This window comes from Leguminivora glycinivorella, chromosome Z (assembly GCF_023078275.1).
Source record: "Leguminivora glycinivorella isolate SPB_JAAS2020 chromosome Z, LegGlyc_1.1, whole genome shotgun sequence".
Lineage (NCBI taxonomy): Eukaryota > Metazoa > Arthropoda > Insecta > Lepidoptera > Tortricidae > Leguminivora > Leguminivora glycinivorella.
The window spans coordinates 38,673,762-38,695,168 of NC_062998.1; the positions used below are offsets into that span (position 1 = coordinate 38,673,762).

A 21,407-nucleotide genomic window follows, 5' to 3' on the forward strand; every position below is an offset into this window, starting at 1 on the left:
TCTACTGCACCAAATGTTACCATCCGAACGTAAATGCATGCTGTTCTTATAAAAACACAAAAAACACTATACATATATGTATGCCTTTAAGATTTGAAGAGTTCCCTCGATTTCTCCAGAATCCCATCATCTTAATAAGTTTATGATAAAAATGGGACCAAACTGTATATAAGGTGTTAACAAATTAGTCACGGATATTTTTACGGCTGATAGTACTCCGCTCCTGGAGTATATTTATTTATGAGAAACATCATATGTTTTGTTATGTTTTTGGAGAAAACTAGGAAACAAATGTGCTATGTTAAAACAGCCTGTTAATAAAATAATTAAATGAGATCTCTCTATACACTATTAACGTGACATTAGAGACAGTGTTAAACATCCTGACAGTATCATATGAAAATTTCTAGTGAAAGTTAATTGTTTTGATGTTAATTAACGCCCCTTAAAATATTCGTGACTAATTTCATAACACCCTATATATACATATATGTATAAAAAAATCTGTCCAGTAACGACGGACGGAGATAATAATATCTAATAACAAACATAAAACAAAATACAGACGAATTGAGAACTCCCTTCCTTGAGATTTGGGCGGCGCTTAAAAAAAGAATTACGAGATATGTGGCGGTTTTTGAGGTTTATAGAGTTCAAATTAAACAAATTAGCTTAATTATATTTTTCTATTTTACTTTAACATAAGCAATTCACGTTTTATCAACGGAGATAACTTGCGGAGGCACCGCTAAATGAATAGTTGGTATGTCAAAATCATGAATATTAAAAAAAAACATTGTTAATGTTTTGTGATGTTACTGTTTTAATGTCAAATTCTCAATAAATCAACATAATAAAACTCCACAAAAATAATTTTCCTCGTTTTTTGGGAGCATTTACTAAATGAATCCTATGTCGCATAGAAAAAATACCTGTAGCAAAAAACCCGTTTTTAGGGTTCCGTAGTCAACTAGGAACCAAATTTTCGTCATGTCTGTATGTCTATCTGTCCGTCCGTCCGTCCGTCCGTGACCTCAGTGACCGTTAGCACTAGAAAGATTCAATTTGGTACCAATATGTATATCAATCACGCCGACAAAGTGGTAAAATAAAAAGTAGAAAAAAATGTTTTATTGGGGTAGGTACATAAAGTGGGGAGTGTTTTTTTCTTCATTCCAACCCTAACGTGTGATATATTGTTGGATACGTATTTAAAAATGAATAAATACTTACTAAAATCAGTTTTAGATATTTTTAATAGTTTCGAAAATAATCGGTCCAAAAGAAAAAAGAAGTGTGTAAGTTTTAAAAATGATAAAAATCACAAAATTAGTACTTTATAAATTTGAACTACTTATCAAATTTAATCATAAGCAATAATACAATATGTTTTGAACTTGATAGGTAGAACAGTTTTTGAAAAAAAAAAATACAAAATACTTTCTAAACTAAGTTTGTAATTTAACCGTACAAGCAGGTGTTTATTAAGTCTGTAATTACTATAAAATCTAGTTACTATAAAACTAAATTACGTGCTTTGAAATAAAGTAAAAATTGTGAAAATCTGTTCACGCAATTAAGAATTATACTTCATTTGCCGACAGATGTCGCTGTTCGTGGGACGCGCATATCCTATTTCGCGGGGTCGGGGAAGGTGTGTCCTCACGTACGGTCGAAAATTTATTGTGGTCAAATTGTCTTGATAATAAATGGAATTTAAGTGAAAACACATTTTGTGACAGACGGGAAACTACGAAACCCTACACTGAGCGTGGTCCGACACGCTCTCGGCCGGTTTTTATGTTCTGAAAATTCTGAAATTCATCTCATTCCAGTTTTGTTTGGTGTCGAGTAAAATTAAGTAAATTAGGTAACTGGGAAACTATAGGTGGTACGATTTAACCGGCGGTACAATATAGACGACTCTCCCCTATACATATACTTACTTAGTAGTTACGCATCACGCCTGTGCGTACCTAAATTCAAAGGAATTTCATTGGACAAAAGCCAACTCTTTGTCAACATCGTTTCTCTGCCATCAAAAACTTTTCCCCTATAATCAAATATTCATTTTAAACAAAGGAAAAATGTACTTTTTTAAAATACCTGTTATTTGTCTGATTTCAGTCTGTATTGAATGTGGAGTGTTAGATATTACTAGGTCTTTGAATGAACAACAGCCTTCAAATAACATTTTTTAATAAATCAACTTCAGATGGCCCTCCGAAGTTTCGAGCTGGCATATAATGAACCACTTCTCGCACTAGTGCGTAAAAAAAACACCATCTGTACTGAAAAAAATATTATGTATTTCTATGCCAAATAAATATTTTCTATTCCATTCTACTCTAAAAGCCAAGCCCGGTTGTTTGTGAAGAAAAATGAAAAACGTGCGCGCCCGATCACTGTTATTGTTTTTGTTTGTTACAGTTGTTGTAATTTTGTAAGCAAAAACACTCATTCTACATATACTTAACATAGATTTTTAAATGGCGAGTGGTCGATTTCGTTACTTAAAAATGTGTAAAAATCAATGAATTTTGAGCGATAGAAATTGGAAATCTAGCGGTATTGACCACTTGTTTTCAATATGTTACTAGAATTTGATTTTGAAGTACATACTACCAAACGATCATTTAACAAAATACCTACCCTACACAACATTGTAACAGCAAATTATATAGTTTTATTATATGTATCAGATCAAGATTTAGAAAATGTTTATTTTTACACAATTAATGATTAAGTTATTATTATTTACAGGGTTGGGCAGAATAACTGTCCTAGTTAAAAAGTGGTATAAAATTTTAAAAACACGATAATGTGAAAAGTAGTGCTATGATTTATATCCATAATATCTTAAGTTTTAAAGTGTTATGTAATATATTTTATTTGCTTTTCTTTAACTTGCATAATTTTAGGCATTTTGCTGTAGAAGGAGTTTGACCCGGCACGCACGACCTCATCTGCTAAGTCATGCAATACTTGACTACCCGACCCCAAAATAAATGCCAATTTTAGCCTTTTGCCATCTCAATAAAACTTTGCATTTATTTTTATATGTAAATATTAATAGTTATCAGTTACCTAAAGATGCGTAGCGTACGTTTCAAGATAAAATATCAGCCTAAAAATTTCGACTAAAATGGCACTTTTCCTCATGAAGATATTGTGGTCTGACTGAGTTTCTCTTATGAATAAATTTATGGCTAAAATATCTTCGTTTCTATCCCTTAATATAACACCATACTCAACATCAGTCTGACATTTGTTGAACTCCTGAAATCGAAATGCATTTTCTTTGCAAAATGGCCATCGTGCCGCGTAAATAGCATTTTGTATCTAGCCCTCACATTTTTAAAAGAAACAGCGTACATACATAAATTATCCTTTATGTTTAGGTCCCTTAGTTCATGGTTATTTTGCAGTATGCAAAATGTTGTCCCCTCTTCAATTATATTATGTTATTGAATATTTTATAATTTTAAGCACAATTTTGTATGATTCGCCCATGGTTATTTGTAGCTACTTTACTGACACAAACCATCCAATTCCTACAAAATCTTTACTTGATTTCAGAAGAAAAATACTTATATAAACGATTTTTGGTATGCAATATCAAAGCAATATTGGATATTAACTTTTTTCAGTTAGTTGAATATCTCGCCCAATCCGCAATGTTCGCTGTCATAACTTCCAACTGTAAATACTTTTCAATTTTGTTATAAAAAAATAATTAAACAGACTGTAAGGCCGTTTTCACATTATCCGATCCGATATCGGATGTCGGAAGGATTTCAATAGAAAAAATCCAAGATGGCGCCTGTAATATATGGGATATCGGTCCGACATCCGATATCGGATCGGATAATGTGAAAACGCACTAATAGAAGTGTCTTAGAATCCGTGAAGGGCATTAAATTGTGGATTTAAAATGATACACAGGGAATAGAAATCTGTTATATTGAAATAGATAACGACATGTATTACAATAGGACAGTTAATCCGCCCAACCCTGTATATCATATCATAAGCTTTATGAAAATATCCATTGAGACAAAACAAGACAACAAATCAATAAGTTAAAATCGCTTGTTAGAAGACAACTTTTATTGTAAGGTACAGAATTCCATTCAAGGCACGCTTGACCCTTATTTTATCGAATCAATTTTGGAACTTTTCGCAATACTCTAGACATGTGTCAAGATTAGCTTTTTAAGTTGTTTCAGAGTGCTGCCTAAGAGAAGAAACAATCTAGAAGCGGATTGTGTAGGAGGTTATTTTAATACTGGGCAAAATTCGTGATTGAATTTCTACTAACATATTATTAAGTTTAGAATTATTTTTATTTTAAAGCTGTAGATTCCTTATTACACGGTGTAACACGAGGAAACCGAATAATTTTAACAGCGCGTATTCCTCATCATATTAGAACACTAAAATGTCATATAAACTTTTCTGGATTTCGCCTACTTTTAAAGTTAAAAATATAACAATTACTTATATTTCATACAAAACGCTGTTTAGATGGCGATGATGCAGTTATCGGACATAATCTAACTATCCTCGTTGATAGATATCAAAAAGTAACTAGTGCGTCATGCCAAAAAAAATATTTTAAGTGCTAGTTTTAGGAATAACATTTACTTTTTATGTGAAAATCCAATAAAACTAACCAAAAAAATAAACAATTTTTTTTTTAACCCAAATTGGCTTAACGTCATAATATACAACATTTTATTTTTATTTTGCCTTCAGAAGTGCGTGGTTAAAATCTTTCGGTTTCCTCATGTTACACCGTGTATTATTTACATATTCACGTGTATTTTTTTATTTATTCGGTATGTATTTTAAGTAAATTATTACGTACAACGCCAATCATCAATATTATAATTAGGGTAGGTTATCCTTCCTGTTTACCTTCTTATTTTCAAAGTGAAGTTGAAGCGGAGTGAGAGGTTGATGTCACGTAAAATCATGGATTTTGAGATATTTGTACATACGGTTCACTTACGCTCTCTACGTTAAAAACGAATGACTGGGTCAGTTTTTTTCCTCAAAGTTGGAGGGTAATCTTCATGTCAAGACAAGCAGAATCGGCTGTCAGACTTCATTTAACACGGAGCGCTATTACCACGCTCCGTGATCGAAGCAAAATAGTCTGCTTTTCACTTTCATTAATACCAGTTGCATTGCGTTACGTATTACGTTAGCGGACTGCGACACTTTTTCTTACTAAACACCCTTAATGCTCTATTCTTATCTACTTTTACTACGACACTTATTTCTATATTTCAAGTCTATCCCTACTCAAATCTAGGCTGCGTAACGTTAATCTTACCTTTGCGTAATTCCCCCACGGAGCAGTCAGACATAATTTGCTTGTTGCGCTAGTAGACTCGCTTCCTACTCTTCCTAAGTACCTTCAAATACCTTTACATAAATAATTTCACAAAGGATAGCCACAGCTGTGTACATATTAACAAGTTGAAGAACTTATAAAATAATTATAAACTATATTTTGTATTCTGATAGGTATAATCGTAGATAAATTATTCATTTTAATCTAAATTTACCTTTCCTCGAGTACATAAAAAGGTCATGATACTCATGATCACAGTTAGGAAAATCCGCATTTAGTCTACCTAACGTATGCGGAATGAAATCTGGACAAAGTTTGGATACCGTACAGAGTAAGTAAATAAATAAACTAAAATAATATATAAATGCCAGATTAAAGTTTACATATCTGTCATTTAAACTGGTAAGTTTGATGAGTATTGGATTCCTTTTCTTGAAATTATGGTCAATCGAGAAGAACGACCTCGCTAAACTGTTTGTAATTTCTACATACCAATTTTCTTGTCTTCAATGTTTGAATATTACATATACGTATGGAACCCTTAAAACGCAAGTAGAACTCGCACTTGGCCGGTTTTTTTTATACAAGAAGAACTATTTTACTAGCATGCATCTCTTTTTTCAATATACATTAAAAATCGAAATACAGAAATATAAAAAGAGCGGAACTATAATAATAAATGTTGTACGAGTACATATATGTATATTTATAATATTTAGCTAAATGCAATACGGAACCCTAAAAACGACTGATTAAGTATCGGACCGGAATAACCTTCGATCGTGACCACTGGTTTTGAAGGAAACAATTATATTATAACGAATTTTCCTGTTAAGATGTTAGCTTAACTTGACCTTAAGTTTATTAAGGTAATTTGCTGATTTCCTACCGGAGAATCTGTATTATAAGATTTATAAGTAATTAAACAAGTCACAGAAACAGTCAAGAAAATGTGTGCTACTCTGCGGCGGCGCCACCTTAATGAAATTCAACTAATGATATGTTAAAATGATGTTCGTAAGACGTACAGTATGTACGTGTAATGTTATGACTGTACCTATAGCGGGAAATGAAATAATGGGCTTGTATTGTGGGCGCCACTCAGTTCTCATAGATAGAAATTACATCATCTACTTTTTTCTTATGGAAATTGATGTACCAATGCTGTTTATTATGTACGTATGGAAAAAATCACTATAACTTAGTAAATTTATGTACTTTCAGTAATTCCGCATTCCGCCTGAACGGTATGAGATAGTATGTAAGGAGGTGTACCTACGGGTAAGCGAGAGGAGATATATTCCTTCCCGCGCTTCCACGCTCGGCGCGATTTGCTCTGGGTTTCAATAATTATTATTAAATTTATGCCCCTGTTGTACACTCTGCTTTTCACTTCGATTGCGAGGAATTAATTATATTTTTCTCGGCAATTTACACCACGAAATTGTCGTAAAGCGAAAGAACATAATACATAACCAACTCCCGCCAACTTTTTTTTCAACATGTAATCAGAGTTTCAGACGCTTGGTTTTTTGCCAAGTCAAAAATTTTTTTAACGATAAGTAATCGAATCCTATTTTATTTGATTTACTGAATTTAATGACAGAAAATACGGAATTCTAATATGGTACATCAATTTCCATAAGAAAAAAGTAGATGATGTAATTTCTATCTATGAGAACTCTGCAGCGGCGCCACAATAAAAGCCCATTATTTCATTTCCCGCTATAGGTACAGTCATAACATTACACGTACATACTCGTACTGTACGTCTTACGAACATCATTTTAACATATAATTAGTTGAATTTCATTAAGGTGGCGCCGCTGCAGAGTAGCACACAAGAAAATGTATTTATGTACCACACGTCATAGATGTTATGTTCAGCTATAATTATATCCTTTTTAACAACTGTTGCATGTCTAGAGTTTTACGCAAGTGGTTACGAGGTCAATTAAATAATGGCTATTTTATGCTTAAGCACATATAGGTATTTCTATTTCTTAGCTTATCTCAGGTATTTTCCCGTCCAGAATAAAGCATACGAGTAATATAATACTAGTGGGTTTTACTGGAATCTTGGAAAATGAAGCCACGCTAGCGTTGAACAAGCATGAAAAGTAAGTATTTTAACAACACCATTTCTAAAACAGCTTTTTCTGTACAGGTGGTGCTTTTTTACTAGTGCGCGAAGTGGTTCATTTCATGGCCATCTGTAATGAAAAACGTCGTACGATACACGTGCGAAAAGGAAGTTCGAAACGAGTGGCGATAAATTAAAACTCGACCGAAGGGAGTGTTTTAAATCGACACGAGTTACGAATTTTCGCACATGTATCGTAATGTACTATATGTTCTCGATAAATGTCGATAGATATCTTTTATTCCTAGCTTGGAGACTGAGGAAGTGACAGGTTCTATTGTTAAAACATTTTCACATGCTAGCAAAATTATTACCATTTACAGCGTTAACACTTAATCCCTCACTAAATCCAATTTCTCTATTTTGGTTTATACCCTCTCTTTCTGGAAGAGCGGGGTTTTCTGTCACAAGCAAATTTTGCTTAAAAGAAAATCCCAACCTCGTTGTGTAACCCCCTTATATTAACCTAATAAACTTTTTCATTTTTCATTTTTTCATTTTCATTTTCTCTATTTATAGTAAAATCTTTTTTCTTTGTAACAGGATTCCATAAACGGCCTCGACGTAAATACAAGTAATTTTGCTAGCTTGGTAATCTATAAAAGTTTAAGTTATACCTATAACAGATTCTAATCAACCACCTAACTGTTTAATAATAATAATAAATATTGGGGACACCTTACACAGATCAACTTAGCCCCAAACTAAGGAAAGCTTGTACTATGGGTGCTAAGCGACGATATACATACTTAAATAGATAAATACATACTTATATACATAGAAAACATCCATGACTCAGGAACAAATCGTCACTACTTTTAAAAAAACTTGTATCTTCGTCTGTCAATGAAAAAAAAATTGTAGTAAGTATGTATGGAATGCAGAATGACTTTTAACGACACATTATTAGTCGACGTTTGCACACATAACCGTAACAACATGTGGACGAATTTGTGGTTGTCATTGTCACTGTCAGAACGGTTTCTGACAGTGACATTGACAGAATTTGTACACACATGTGTAGGTCTGATTACCGAACTGCTCCTAAACCACTGTATCCGCAAATGACAATCTGAAATACGAAGGTTTCTCAAACTGTCTTGTGAAGTTGTGGACTGGTTGCTTTGAATCATTTAAATATGAGCGAATTAAATAATAATAAACGACGACGACCATTTATAGAAATGTGGGAAAGTTAAGAAAAGTGCAGAATGATAATACAAATAGATAAGCACTTTATAGTTACTTAATGTATTAAATATATAATTTTTAATTCTTATTGATAAAAATGAAGTGTAGTGTTGCTTTACACAATAAAAGTAGGAATCAAATGAAATAGAGTATTTACTGTGATATTAATAGAATTTCTGTTGCGCAATGATAGTTTTTTCAGTACAGATGCTGCTTTTTTTAACGCAGTAGTGCGAGCAAATCAAGCAATGATTCATTTCTTGTCTGGTCGAAACTCTTAGCTTAGATTTAGGTACTGAAAATCGTCGTACGATACACGTGCGAAAAGGACATTCACAACTCGTGTCGATTTAAAACACTCCCTTCGTTCGTGTATTAATTTATTGCTACTCGTATCGATTTTCCTCTTTTCCGCACTCGTATCTACAAGTATTTTGTTTGGGTTACAAAAAAAACACATTATTTACTCTACTACGTTTTATTTATGTCTCTTTAACATTACAAATTTGTAGACACTTATCTATACAAAAATCTTGACAAAAGAAGTACAGATCGCTGAAATGAATGTTGATAGTAATATTAATGAAGACTACTTCAACAAGTGTCAATTGTGAAATGCCGCACAATACTAGTTGCTCTATAGAAGACCATAATAATATGATCCCCGATCCTTTACAACCCAGCAGCTCGGTACGCACGTTACAATTTTTTTTTAATCTTCTTTAGTGAGGGCAACTGAGTACGACGGCATATTTAATTGTTTATAAAGTTTGAGGATACCTGAAAAAAATGAATACAAGAAGCCATTCTGCTTTCGGTCACACGTGTACGCTGCGACCATTTTGCGACCGTTTGTTGACCGTTTGGTGACCGTTTGGCGACTGTTTTTTACATGGAATATTACCGTCTTAATCCATACTTTAACAACTTTATTGGTTTTCTAGGCATTATTTTTATTATTTCAGTATAGTATATGCACCAGAGCACTAAAACTTCACCAATCAATATACATAACACGCAAACACCGAGTAGTCAATAATATTATTACTGGTTAAACTGAGGTAAATTAATGGCGCGTTGATAAATTTAGACTTATTTTATGAAATCACTCGAGCAATTTAATTGGCCATGGTAATTAGCCCACATTATATTACAAATGCAAACAATATTTATCTTTAACAAATTCTTACGCCATATAGACTTACTGCGTTTTAACTTTGAGGAGCAGCGTGAGATACGAGATTTTTTAAAAGTACCTAGTGACGAAATATCTGTGCTCATCACACAAATAAATGCCCTTACCGGGATTCGAACCCAGGACCGCGGCTTAGCAGGCAGGGTCACTACCGACTGAGCCAGACCGGTCGTCAAAACTGTATACGCAAGAGGGTTTTTTTTTTATTTTAAATAAGGAATTTAGAGGGGGATTTCCAGTCGGGAAATCATAGAATATCTTAGAAAACATCACGATGCATCGTTTTACTAAGCTACTCGGGAGGCTCTAGCTAGAAGGTAAGCAAATGCAGTTGCAGTTGTAGCAAATGTTGAAGTTAATCATCTGTAATCCGTGCTATTTGTAATATATTCATAAGGTAGCTGTTTAGTTGGAGTAGCTATAATACCTATTATGCTCAGTTTTAGTTTCAATGTGTAAATAAATAAATGATCTTCATACAACATATTGACATGGCTGTGATTGTTGCCTTATTTTAAAACTTATGACTGTTTTTGCTGTAATAGGACGAAGTAAACATACCTACCTATTTGCTTACTAAAGGTCTAATGTAGTGATACAAAATGCAGTGATGTGTTGTACTGGCGCGCGACAACCGACACCGGTCCAAACCCGTCTCGCAGCTCTCGAGGTGTTCATGTTATGCAACCGTCCACAGCTTCAGCATTGTCGGGTCTTAGGTCTTAGGTCTTAGTGTCATCTGACCGGTTCGACAAAGGGTCAATGTCTCGGACAGGTCAGCGAACCTTTTTGACCGTCAACATCGGATCCACATTAACATGTAATATTATATTAGAGATTGTGTCATTCATGAAGACGCGGGCTCTAGTTAGTACTAGTATTTAGTAAATTTTCGCATCATCATGATTGAAACGATCTACACTCTTTGAGTAATGTTACAGTTACACGGATATTAAAAACAAGAATAATTAATAGCGTTATCGGAATCCGATAACATTTTTTATTTCTGATACACCAGATACCTAGATTTAAGTGCAAGCTTTCACCACATAACGTTAAAAACTATTTTATTGACATATTTATTTTAGTATAAATACTAGGACCTATAAATTGATTACCTACTTAGCTGTTGCAAAAACACCAAACGTAACTCAGGGTCATAAAAAGTTGACAACATAACTATACATATAGGTATACTTACTAGTACATATATGTAAGTATAATAATAGTATAAGCCTTTTATTCAGACAAATTGTTTTGTACAAATTACTTACATTTCTTTTACAGTTTATAAATTTTAGTTTTACATTTAATATTCATATTTTGGTTTTAGACAACATCGGTTTGGTCTGTTTGCCGTTTGACAAAGGCCTCTTCCATCCCTTTCCATTTTTCCCTGTCTCTCGCCAATCTGGTCCAGAGTCTCCCCGCGAACTTTACTATTTCATCTTCCCATCTTATTTAAGGCCTAAAAGGCCGAAAAAAATATGTAAGTAAGTAAGACGATATCTACGAACCTAGAATCTCCAACTCTATTGTCAAAATACATAAAGAGTCACAAAGTACCTACCCCTCTTCGTGGAAAACCATTACTTTACTACCTATAACAGACACTTTTGGCGCGTCGTTCTGATACTGACTTTACAAGAAACTACTTTCCTCTTGTTTAAAAACTGGGTAAACGAGCCAGACAGTTATTAAAACATTAGTTAACGAAATAAAGAAAAAGCGAACGCGGTCAGGCGCACAAAGGATCTCGTCGACAGCCAGCGGCGCGGCGGCGGCGGGCGAGAGGCGGCGGCCGCGGCCAGGCGCAGGGACCGGCTCGGGAAGGACTACGAGCGGTGTAACAGAACGGGATCAACCGTTATCTGTGGCTGCAGGTACGTGTCAGGCTTGTGAGGTCGACGACCCCATCGATTATCCTCACTACACCTATTGGAAACATCACTTATGACATGCTAATGTATTCTAACGTTACCAGATTTTTATATGAATAAATCAGGATTGTATCTGTATTATATGCAAATTTAATGCAAAGCAAGGGGCAGGTTTGCCAAAACCAAATATGAAGTAGGTATATATTTGCCCCGAATATCAAATGTGTGTATGTAGCAACTCATTAGCATCGACTACCTTCAACATATGGAAAATTTAAAATTTAAGCATTACTTACTTGTCATTTCAGTTAACAGAGTCAGCAGTTAAATTTAGCTTTTTGAGCGGGTTATGTTTTAAAACCGTGTGTCGAAAGTGTACAGACCGATAGTAGGAGAGACATTCAAAAATACACTTACGATTGGATTTACCATAAGTTAACAAGACATAAACGATACAGTGCACAATATTAAACAAAACGCAGGTACACATTAGTTGCCTCAGATATTAACAGCTAGGTACAACGGCCATGTGGCTAGATTTGGGTAATATAACCACATACTAAGTACAAGTACCTACAGTACAAGCACATACATAGGTACAGATATAATATAAGTTAACCACTTGTACGCTTGGTTTAACTAGCTGTCACCTATATTTTACTTAGTAATAGAGGCCACTGAAAAATATCAATCACGTAGTAGGTAATAGCTAGAATACCTACACCCGACTGCCTATTACTTAGTATCACGACGTAAACTTTTGTTTTGAATGTTTAAATCCATTGTACAGCATTAACATCAAGCAAACTAGCACGTTTGGACATTTTCAGCACGTTAACTATGACGTCACAAGTTTATTTATCTTATAAGGTGTCTCAACATGTATGCTAACTTGGCCGCAGGTAGAGAGAGATCCAAGCAGCGCGAATGCTGAATATTTACAATGGTCGAAGGTCGTGATGATAGTTATCGAGCTGCTTGGCTGATTCCCTCTTTAAACTACGGCCCTTTGTTCTGCGGCCACAAGCGTGCATACATTATTGTAATATCATGAGATAACCTTTTATTGCTTATACCATACCTACTTGAGAATTCAATTGTTTTCGTGTATTTGTACCGATATTTTATTAATTTTGAGCGATGCTTAAACATCGGAATGTAGATGCTTAAATAATAATTGTCGTTATATGTAAATAGGTACTTGTAATTGGAATATCTTTAGTACAAATATGGTCTAATACCTAATACTCGATTTTAACGACGTTTAAGGAGGTGTTTAATAATTCCCTGTTTTGGAGGTGCTAAGTAATGTGTTTATCATATTATAGGTAAGGTGCCGCGAAGAGGAGACTGTTTCATTTCATAACATAATACTTACTAGGTATATATTTTTTGATAGTCAGGATGTCTTGTGTGAAATTCTTGCAAATATTGTGGAAATCATTTTGTACTTATTATTTTGTCAATATGAGAGATTACGTGAAATTCTGCGTATAGAGAGCGCCACTAACAAATACTGAGGACCTACGGCGAAATAAATACAATGAAATTCCGCTAACTGCCTCATAATTATCATAAAAGAGAAGCAGGCAACGAAACATCGACATTCACATTTCGCGGCAGGCTCCTAGTAAAAGACAACTAAAATATTTCTTTCTAGACTCCATACTGTAAATAAACCGTCTCTGAGGCATCACAGCACTGTCTTAGTATCTAGGGAAATTTCTGAAAAATGGTTTAATGCGTATTATGTATTAACTTGCTGTAAGTATGGTTTAGAATATGTTGCACTCTGGCGGCAGAACGTTGCAAAAATACGCCCTATTCCTAATATAGGCACGAAATTAAATTACGATAATTGGCCTTGTCTGTCACAACAATGGAATAAATAATTAGTATTGATAAATAATATTTACATATTATGTATAACTATCATATGCGACAAACGAACTTCCCTTACACATAATTATGAAAATTAAACTGCGTCAATAATTAAAAATAAGTGCGAGGCAAAAGATAATATCAAATAAATGGAAATAGTTATTTGTTTTACAAGGGGGCAAAGTTGTTGTTTAACCGCACGTACCAATATTGAACTGCAAGCGTAGCGAGTGGTTCAAAAAGTGGAATCTTGAGCGTTGCGAGGGGAAGATTAAACAAACTTTGCCGCCGATAGAAATACCTACAACATTTTTCACCACACCAACACGAACAAAATAATGACTATAAAACATCAAACTAAATCAAATCTATCAATTTGTTAAATATTTATAATTCAAAATCATCATTTATAGGTAATTTCTGCCAGTCAGCTCAAGATATCAAGTTAAAAGTATGAAATTACTTTGCACTCATGTGGATAAAAAGTATGAAATTACTTTGCACTCATGTGGATAAAATGCAATTTTGCTATCTGTTTTCGAATAGAAAAATAAGCTTTTATCAGTTGGTGTGGTGAAAATAAATATAATGTTAGTATTTAAATATTCATTTAAACTATACTCGTATGTATAAATTTAATTAGTATACCTAGTACACTGACCAGCACCTGACCAGCGCGTTTTGTAAAGGATATTAAATTTAAAGACAGGTTCAGGTTGCGATTTTATGTTTTTGAAAATATTGTTTCAATTCAATAAGTATATAAGTAATATAAACGGCGCAAATATGCGACCATAGACTCTGGTTGCATGTTTGAGCCGTTTGGGGTGGAACCTTGGACCTTGGGGACTCGGAGCACACTCTATTTTCAAGGAACTGGCGAAGCGCCTCATAGATGCTACGGGTGACCAGAGGGCTGGTTCGTTTCTTGAGCAGCGGATAAGCATCGCGATCCAGCACGGCAATGCTACTTACCAGCCTTCTGGGCACCCTACCATCCGACACCGAGCTTGCTCCTGTTTTTAACCCCCGACGCAAAAACGACGGGGTGTTATAAGTTTGACGTGTCTGTCTGTTTGTCTGTCTGTCTGTCTGTTTGTCTGTCTGTCTGTCTGTCTATCTGTCTGTTTGTCTGTCTGTCTGTCTATCTGTTTGTTTGTCTGTCTGTCTGTGTGTGTGTGTCTGTCTGTGGCATCGTAGCTCCCGAACGGATGAACCGATTTAGATTTAGTTTTTTTTGTCTGAAAGCTGAGTTAGTCGGGAGTGTTATTAGCCATGTTTCATGAAAATCGGTGTACTATGTCACGGTCGGGGGTCTTTTCAAAATTTTAATTTTGTGGTTAGGTTATTTATTTGTAAATATATTTTTGTGTAGATATATTTATTCCATGTTAGATTAAGTTTAGTAGTATAATTTCGTTTTATGTTTTTATACAACACATGTACTGATTTTATAAATAAATCTAGTAATACATATTGATTCATTATAACTTACTTGACGTTGTTTCTCATGTTGTTGAAATTTGTAGCAATGTATTCTCCGTCCGCACTGTAACAAAAAACTTATTTTAGCATAACATAAGAAAAGTAAATTTTATGTTATAAAATAAACAATATATTGCCGTGGCCAGCGGAAGCCGTCTAGAATTAATACCACCTACTTTCTAAAATAGTTAAAAAAAAAAAAATTACAAAGATTAATTCGTACAGCTGCTGCCAAAACAAAGAATCTCTCCTACATCGAAGGTACTAAGGGGTACTATATCACTGCGGCTGATTGTACATGTATGTTATTAAATTGCCTTTTTTCACCTTTCTACAGTTCACATACAAATTGGCGTTCGGTCCACATCAAGCGCGACTACGTTGTTACGGCCATGTCACTTGTTTAATAGTTATGTGACTTTCTTGAAATGTTTTTCAACCGATTCCGGATATTTAGGTACTACATACATATTCTTAATATTTATAAAGTCTTATCGTTAAAAACATATACTTCATTTTATTTACGAACAAATCCATACTAATATTATAAATGGGAAAGTGTGTGTGTCTGTTTGTTTGTCTGTCTTTCACGGCAAAACGGAGCGACGAATCGACGTGATTTTTGAAGTGGAGATAGTTGAAGGGATGGAGAGTGACATAGTCTACTTTTTGTCTCTTTCTAAACACCCACTTCCCTAAACATGGGGGGTGGAAGTTTGTATGGAGCATTCTGTAATTTTCGAATTTAACGCGAGCGAAGCCGTGGGCAAAAGCTAGTTATTTTATATTTGCACAGTAGCCATTTATTTATTATATAAGTCCTGTTATATTTATTTTCAAATCTTAGACAATACGTATAAAGCGGACATTCATAGATACCTTTTATACTTAAAGGAACAAAGGCTCAGTAGCAAAAAGTAACATACAGTGGTAATCGTAATAAGCGATCCCTCCTTGACTCTATAAGTACATGATTAGTTCAGAGATAAATAAACAGTTAAAAACATAATGACGCCTAAGATGCTAACAAGTTTGCAGTTTAATCTTGAATAGGTACTCAATAATATTCAACTCACAAAGCACCTCAACTAAGGAAATTGCAGCCTAGATTGTAACTCGCTATATCGGATATTGTTCCAAGGCACCTTTCTGTTAGTCTTTGATACAATTGGGCCTTTAGGTCACCGCTATTGACGAGTATGATGCAATATCCAGGTATTTTAGGTAGAACCTCCAATGGAGACAATAGATAGAATTGGGGCTTATTGGTAACGCGTGACGGCTGTATAAGTATAATCTAGGCTCACATAGCTACGCAGTGCCATGGATAATAAAGTAGGTACTTAGGTTACATTGTTTTTATAAAGATGGCAATATAGTATGTACTACAGGTAAACATTAATAGGGAGATGGAGTATAACTGAGTAGTTATTGATGATAACATTCAATTTTGGATTTATCATTTTTTGCCGCCTGGATGTGAAGCAGACGACCTGATTGATGGGAAGCAGTCATCGCTGCCCATGGACATAAGACATATAACACCAGAGGAGCCACTTCTGCGTTGTGTCAACTTTAGAGAACTCTAAATATCTGCTTTTTGATGAGTCGCAAGAAAAACATCTAAGTTAGCTACCTACTTACAAACTATATTTTAGCAATGAAACATTCGGTAAGTACCCAGTAAGTGACCGGAGCCGGCGCAATGAGATTGATTAGCTGATATATCAGCATGTGATGCGAAATGAGCTGTTTCCTACTTTACTCCAGCTAAAGCGTTCGTGAGCAGTTTCCGAGAATGTCAAAACGCTTACGCGTTGTTAGCGGGTTAATTGCGTAATTCTTTTGACGGTCGACTCAGGTTTGATATTCTTAAACCTATTTCAATGATGGCACTACTAAATTACAAATAACATTCTAAGACCGCTTATCTGATCTCCTAGGAATTATCTCATTATCTGAAGTATGTAGTTCTGGTGTTGAATAACTACGAGTAAACAAACGGTTGTTATGGAAGAGAAACAAATAAAAAGGCACTTGAATCACCCTATAATCATCTCCAGACGATAGTCATTGCCGCGGTGATAAATCTGTAAGTATTATTGATTGTGTATTAAATGCATTTTACTGACTATAATGTCTGATGAACCGCTTCCTTATTAGAATAGAATTTACACATAGGTTATACAGTTTCAACGAACGTAATACAAAACATGTTTTTCAAACTCGTCTTCCTATTGCTAAAACACTATGTTAGGTCGCGTGTTGTTAAACTAGTTAATAATCTTTAGTATCATTGTTTCCTTAAATCCTATTGTTTTGGTCACAACATGGTTACCCTACCGCCTCATTTTTAGGTTGGTTGTTAAGAGAAAATAGTTCGCACCTAGTTTGTAGTATAAACTCACCTTTTTGTTTATCTAGACTAACATTTTATGAAGAAAATACATTCATGTTACCTGTCACAAAAATCAACACATTGATAACTGATAAGACGCCTACAACTGACGTCATGCCATGACGTCACAATGACTGACCACATTTCAAGAATTGAATTTATTTATTTTGTTAGAAAATTAACAAAATTTAATTACGTAGAATTGTAAGACCACGTGCATTATATTCTTGGTCGTTAATAGAGTCGGAATCACTTATTTTGTATTACGTTCATTAAAACACCCTATATATAAATAGTAGTATAATATACGACCTACGCGGATGTAATTAAGGCGACGCATTGTACATTTTCGCGGCAGAGATATCGATTTATCTCAGGAATTACAAAATACAAAAGTATTATTTTGTAAAATTCATGGCATCTCCTTCAACTTACAACAACGCCGGGTATAGAAGAGAAAAGCCTATAATGTGACTGTTTATAATTTTCATTATAAGCACAAATGGGACCGATTTTACGAGTACCTCTATTCTTAACCGCCGCCCAAATCTCAAGAGAGGAGGTTCTCAATTAGTCTGTATTTTTTTTTATGTTTGTTCCTCGATAACTCCATCGTCACTGGACCGATTTTGATTTTTTTTTAATGTATATATGTACAGATTGGTCCCATTTTTATCAGAACCCAGTTCTGAAGATGGGATCGATCGTGGAGAAATCGCGGGAGCTCCTCAAATCTTAAAGACATACATATAGTGATTTTTGTGTTTTTATAAGAACAGCATGCATTTACGTGCAGAACAGTGACATTTGGTGCAGTGGAACTGCTGATGATGGTCATAACGGAACTCCTGAAATCTGAATAGCACACTCATAATGACTTTGGTTTTGTTATAAGAACAGCATGCATTTACGTTCGGGACAGTGACATTTATTTGTTAGGAGAATTGTTTCTCTTTGTTGTTTGTTAAGCATATATTGAGTTTTAAAATTTTCTCAAGCTCGATTTCTTATAATCGGATATTGGATTCATGAGGAATTGAGGAAACTCCTCAAACCTTAACGGTAACATACGTATATTCATTTCTGTTTCCATCTAATTTAATGAATTAAATTACAAAGCAGTTTTAAAAAATACATCATCATCATATTTCTACATAATCCAACATTTGCAAGTTTCACCAGAACCTCGAAAGCGGCGGTTTTATTTTCTTAAAAAATATTTAATTGGTCATATACATAACACAAACTATAAAACAGTAGGTACTTTTGAATTTTCGATTAGGTATTTTTTTTACTTTAAACAGTAGAGCTGCTTGTGCCGCAATGTATTACAAAATAAACCAGCGTATCATGATTAGAGCTAGTTATTAGATTGGAACTTAGAAGGAATTAAACGCCTCATTTTTAGATTTTGTTGTTTCACGATGCGTCACCTTAACTGAAATTCCAGATTGCGCAAACTTCTTTTTAACTTTTATGATCTGCGCTATAAAAACCAACACGAGAAATAATAAAAACAACGAATGTTAGTAGCTGGACTAATTGATTCTCTCATTAGTTAGCATAATATAACTAAATCTTCAACCGGATTAAGGTTGGTTTGCGGCAACAATGCTGCTTACAAATTAGTTTAAGTACTTTAAGACAATGACACAATACCAAAATGTAGGGTCCTAGGGTCAGAGTTGAAAGGTCAGCACACTCAATACTCATGTTCATTTTTCTTTTAGACTAGAAGTGTGTATATCGAATTTGCTAACGAAACCTTTAGAGAATCCGTCCAGATTAACACAGGCGGACGGTGAAATAACATTCCAAAATGAGGCTACGTTTATATATCTTTAATATTTTTAATCCATGTAAAACCCCCCACTATAGTATGTACTGCAAGTATGGTTCACAATTTCAAAAATAATAAAACATAGAGAAAAACATAGAGAAACAACATATACTGCTACCACCTATAAGTAATATGTACATCACTTTATTTGTGAAAACATAGGTCTATGTTTTCACAAATAAAGTGATTCTGATTCCTTTTCGTTGAGTCCCAGTATTTTCATCCATTTATTCAATTAGTCAGCCTTACACCTACAAACGAAGACAGTATGTACAGGTGTGAACGGCTTTTTTGGAGACCTCGAAAAATCTTGTCTTTTGGAGGGGATCAAAAAATTAAAAACTCGTTGGAATAAGTGTTTTGGCCCTTAAGGAAGACTATCTTGAGAAATAAATGTAATTTGTATAAAAATACTGATGTTTTTTGACTTTTAAAAAAACTTATCAAACAGCCCTCGTATATGTATATGTACTTCGTATGAGTTGGTAGTAGTGTTATGATATCTTCAAGTAAAAGCGGCGGTGAAATCGCCTGGTCGCGTCCAGTTTTCCGTCCGCCGGGATAACTTGAGCCAACGGACCGGCGGAACTCACCTTGTATTTAGCTTTAAATGGTATTCGAAGGGGCAGAGTAACACAATAATTTATATTCGACCTTTAAAAAGTATATTACAAATTGCAATAGTCCCTGTTATTTCATAAAATATTGACGAGAATCGATATAATGTACGGAACTTCTAGGCTGCTCTTAGGTGTTTTTACTGTCACTGTCTGGCTCGTGTTTTAGAGACTTTTTAACCGCCGCCTCAAATCTCTCAAAAGAAGGTGGTTCTCTATTCGTCTGTATTTTTTTTTAAATGTTTGTTCCTCGATATCTCCGTCGTTACTGGACCGATTTTGAATTTTTTTTTTGATTGAATGTATATGCATACAGATTGGTCCCATTTTTCTCAGAACCCAGTTATGATGATGGGATCCTGGAGAAATCGAGGGAACTCCTCAAATCTGAAAGGCATACATATGGCGATTTTTGTGTTTTTAAAGGAACAGCATGCATTTACGTACGGAACAGTGACATTTGGTGCAGTGGAACTGCTGATGATGGTCAGAACCGAACTCCTCAAATCTGAACGGCACGCTTATAGTGACTTTGGTATTTTTATAAGAACAGCATGCACTTACGTCCAGAACAGTGACATTTGGTGCAGTGGAACTCCTGATGATGGTCAGAACGGAACTCCTCAAATCTGAACGGCACGCTTATAGTGACTTTGGTATTTTTATAAGAACAGCATGCACTTACGTCCAGAATAGTGACATTTAGTGCAGTGGAACTGCAGATGATGGTCAGAACCGAACTCCTCAAATCTGAACGGCACACTTATAGTGACTTTGGTATTTTTATAAGAACAGCACTGCATGCAATAAGTTCAGAACAGTAACATTTATTTAGTTATATTTGTTAAGCATATTGACTTTTCAAGTCAAATTTTGTCAAGCTTCGATTTCTTATAATGGGATACATGAGGAATTGAGGAAACTCCTCAAACCTTAACGGTATACGTATATTGATTTTTGTTGCCATCAAATAATTAAAGCATTAAAAGCAGTTTAAAAAAATACCTACACATTTCTACACAATCCAACATTCGGAAGTAGCTTTCACCAGAACCCCAAAGGCGGCGGTTTTTTTTTTCTTAAAAATTATTCAACTATTACGTACATTTTTTAATTTATTATTATGTAAATTAGTTTCATACCGAAAATATAGATACATTTTTTTGACCGTTGAAACTTGACTGAGTATGCACACACACATATTGATATGCACACTTGACATACAATAGAATAATAACTTAATAAGTCATAACAACTACAAAGTTAGCATGGAAGCACAGTATAATAAAGAGTACTAGCGTACTCCCACTCCCCGCTGAAAGTGTCGCTCACCCCCTCTCGGTTACCTCACAGTTACCGCCTGTCAAAAACGCGAATAGTCGACCTGTCATATCTCACTCATACAAGCATAGTAC

At 34.6% G+C, this 21,407-nt stretch overlaps 1 protein-coding gene across 1 annotated transcript in view; it reads right to left on the reverse strand.

Moving 5' to 3' along the window:
• Window positions 1–21,407, reverse strand: part of LOC125241816 (neprilysin-2) — an 80,970-nt gene that overhangs the window by 42,900 nt on the left and 16,663 nt on the right. Inside the window, exon 2 of the mRNA XM_048150460.1 lies at window positions 15,148–15,201. Within this exon, the coding sequence (XP_048006417.1) occupies window positions 15,148–15,201 (54 nt within the window). The remainder of the gene's footprint in view (window positions 1–15,147; window positions 15,202–21,407) is intronic.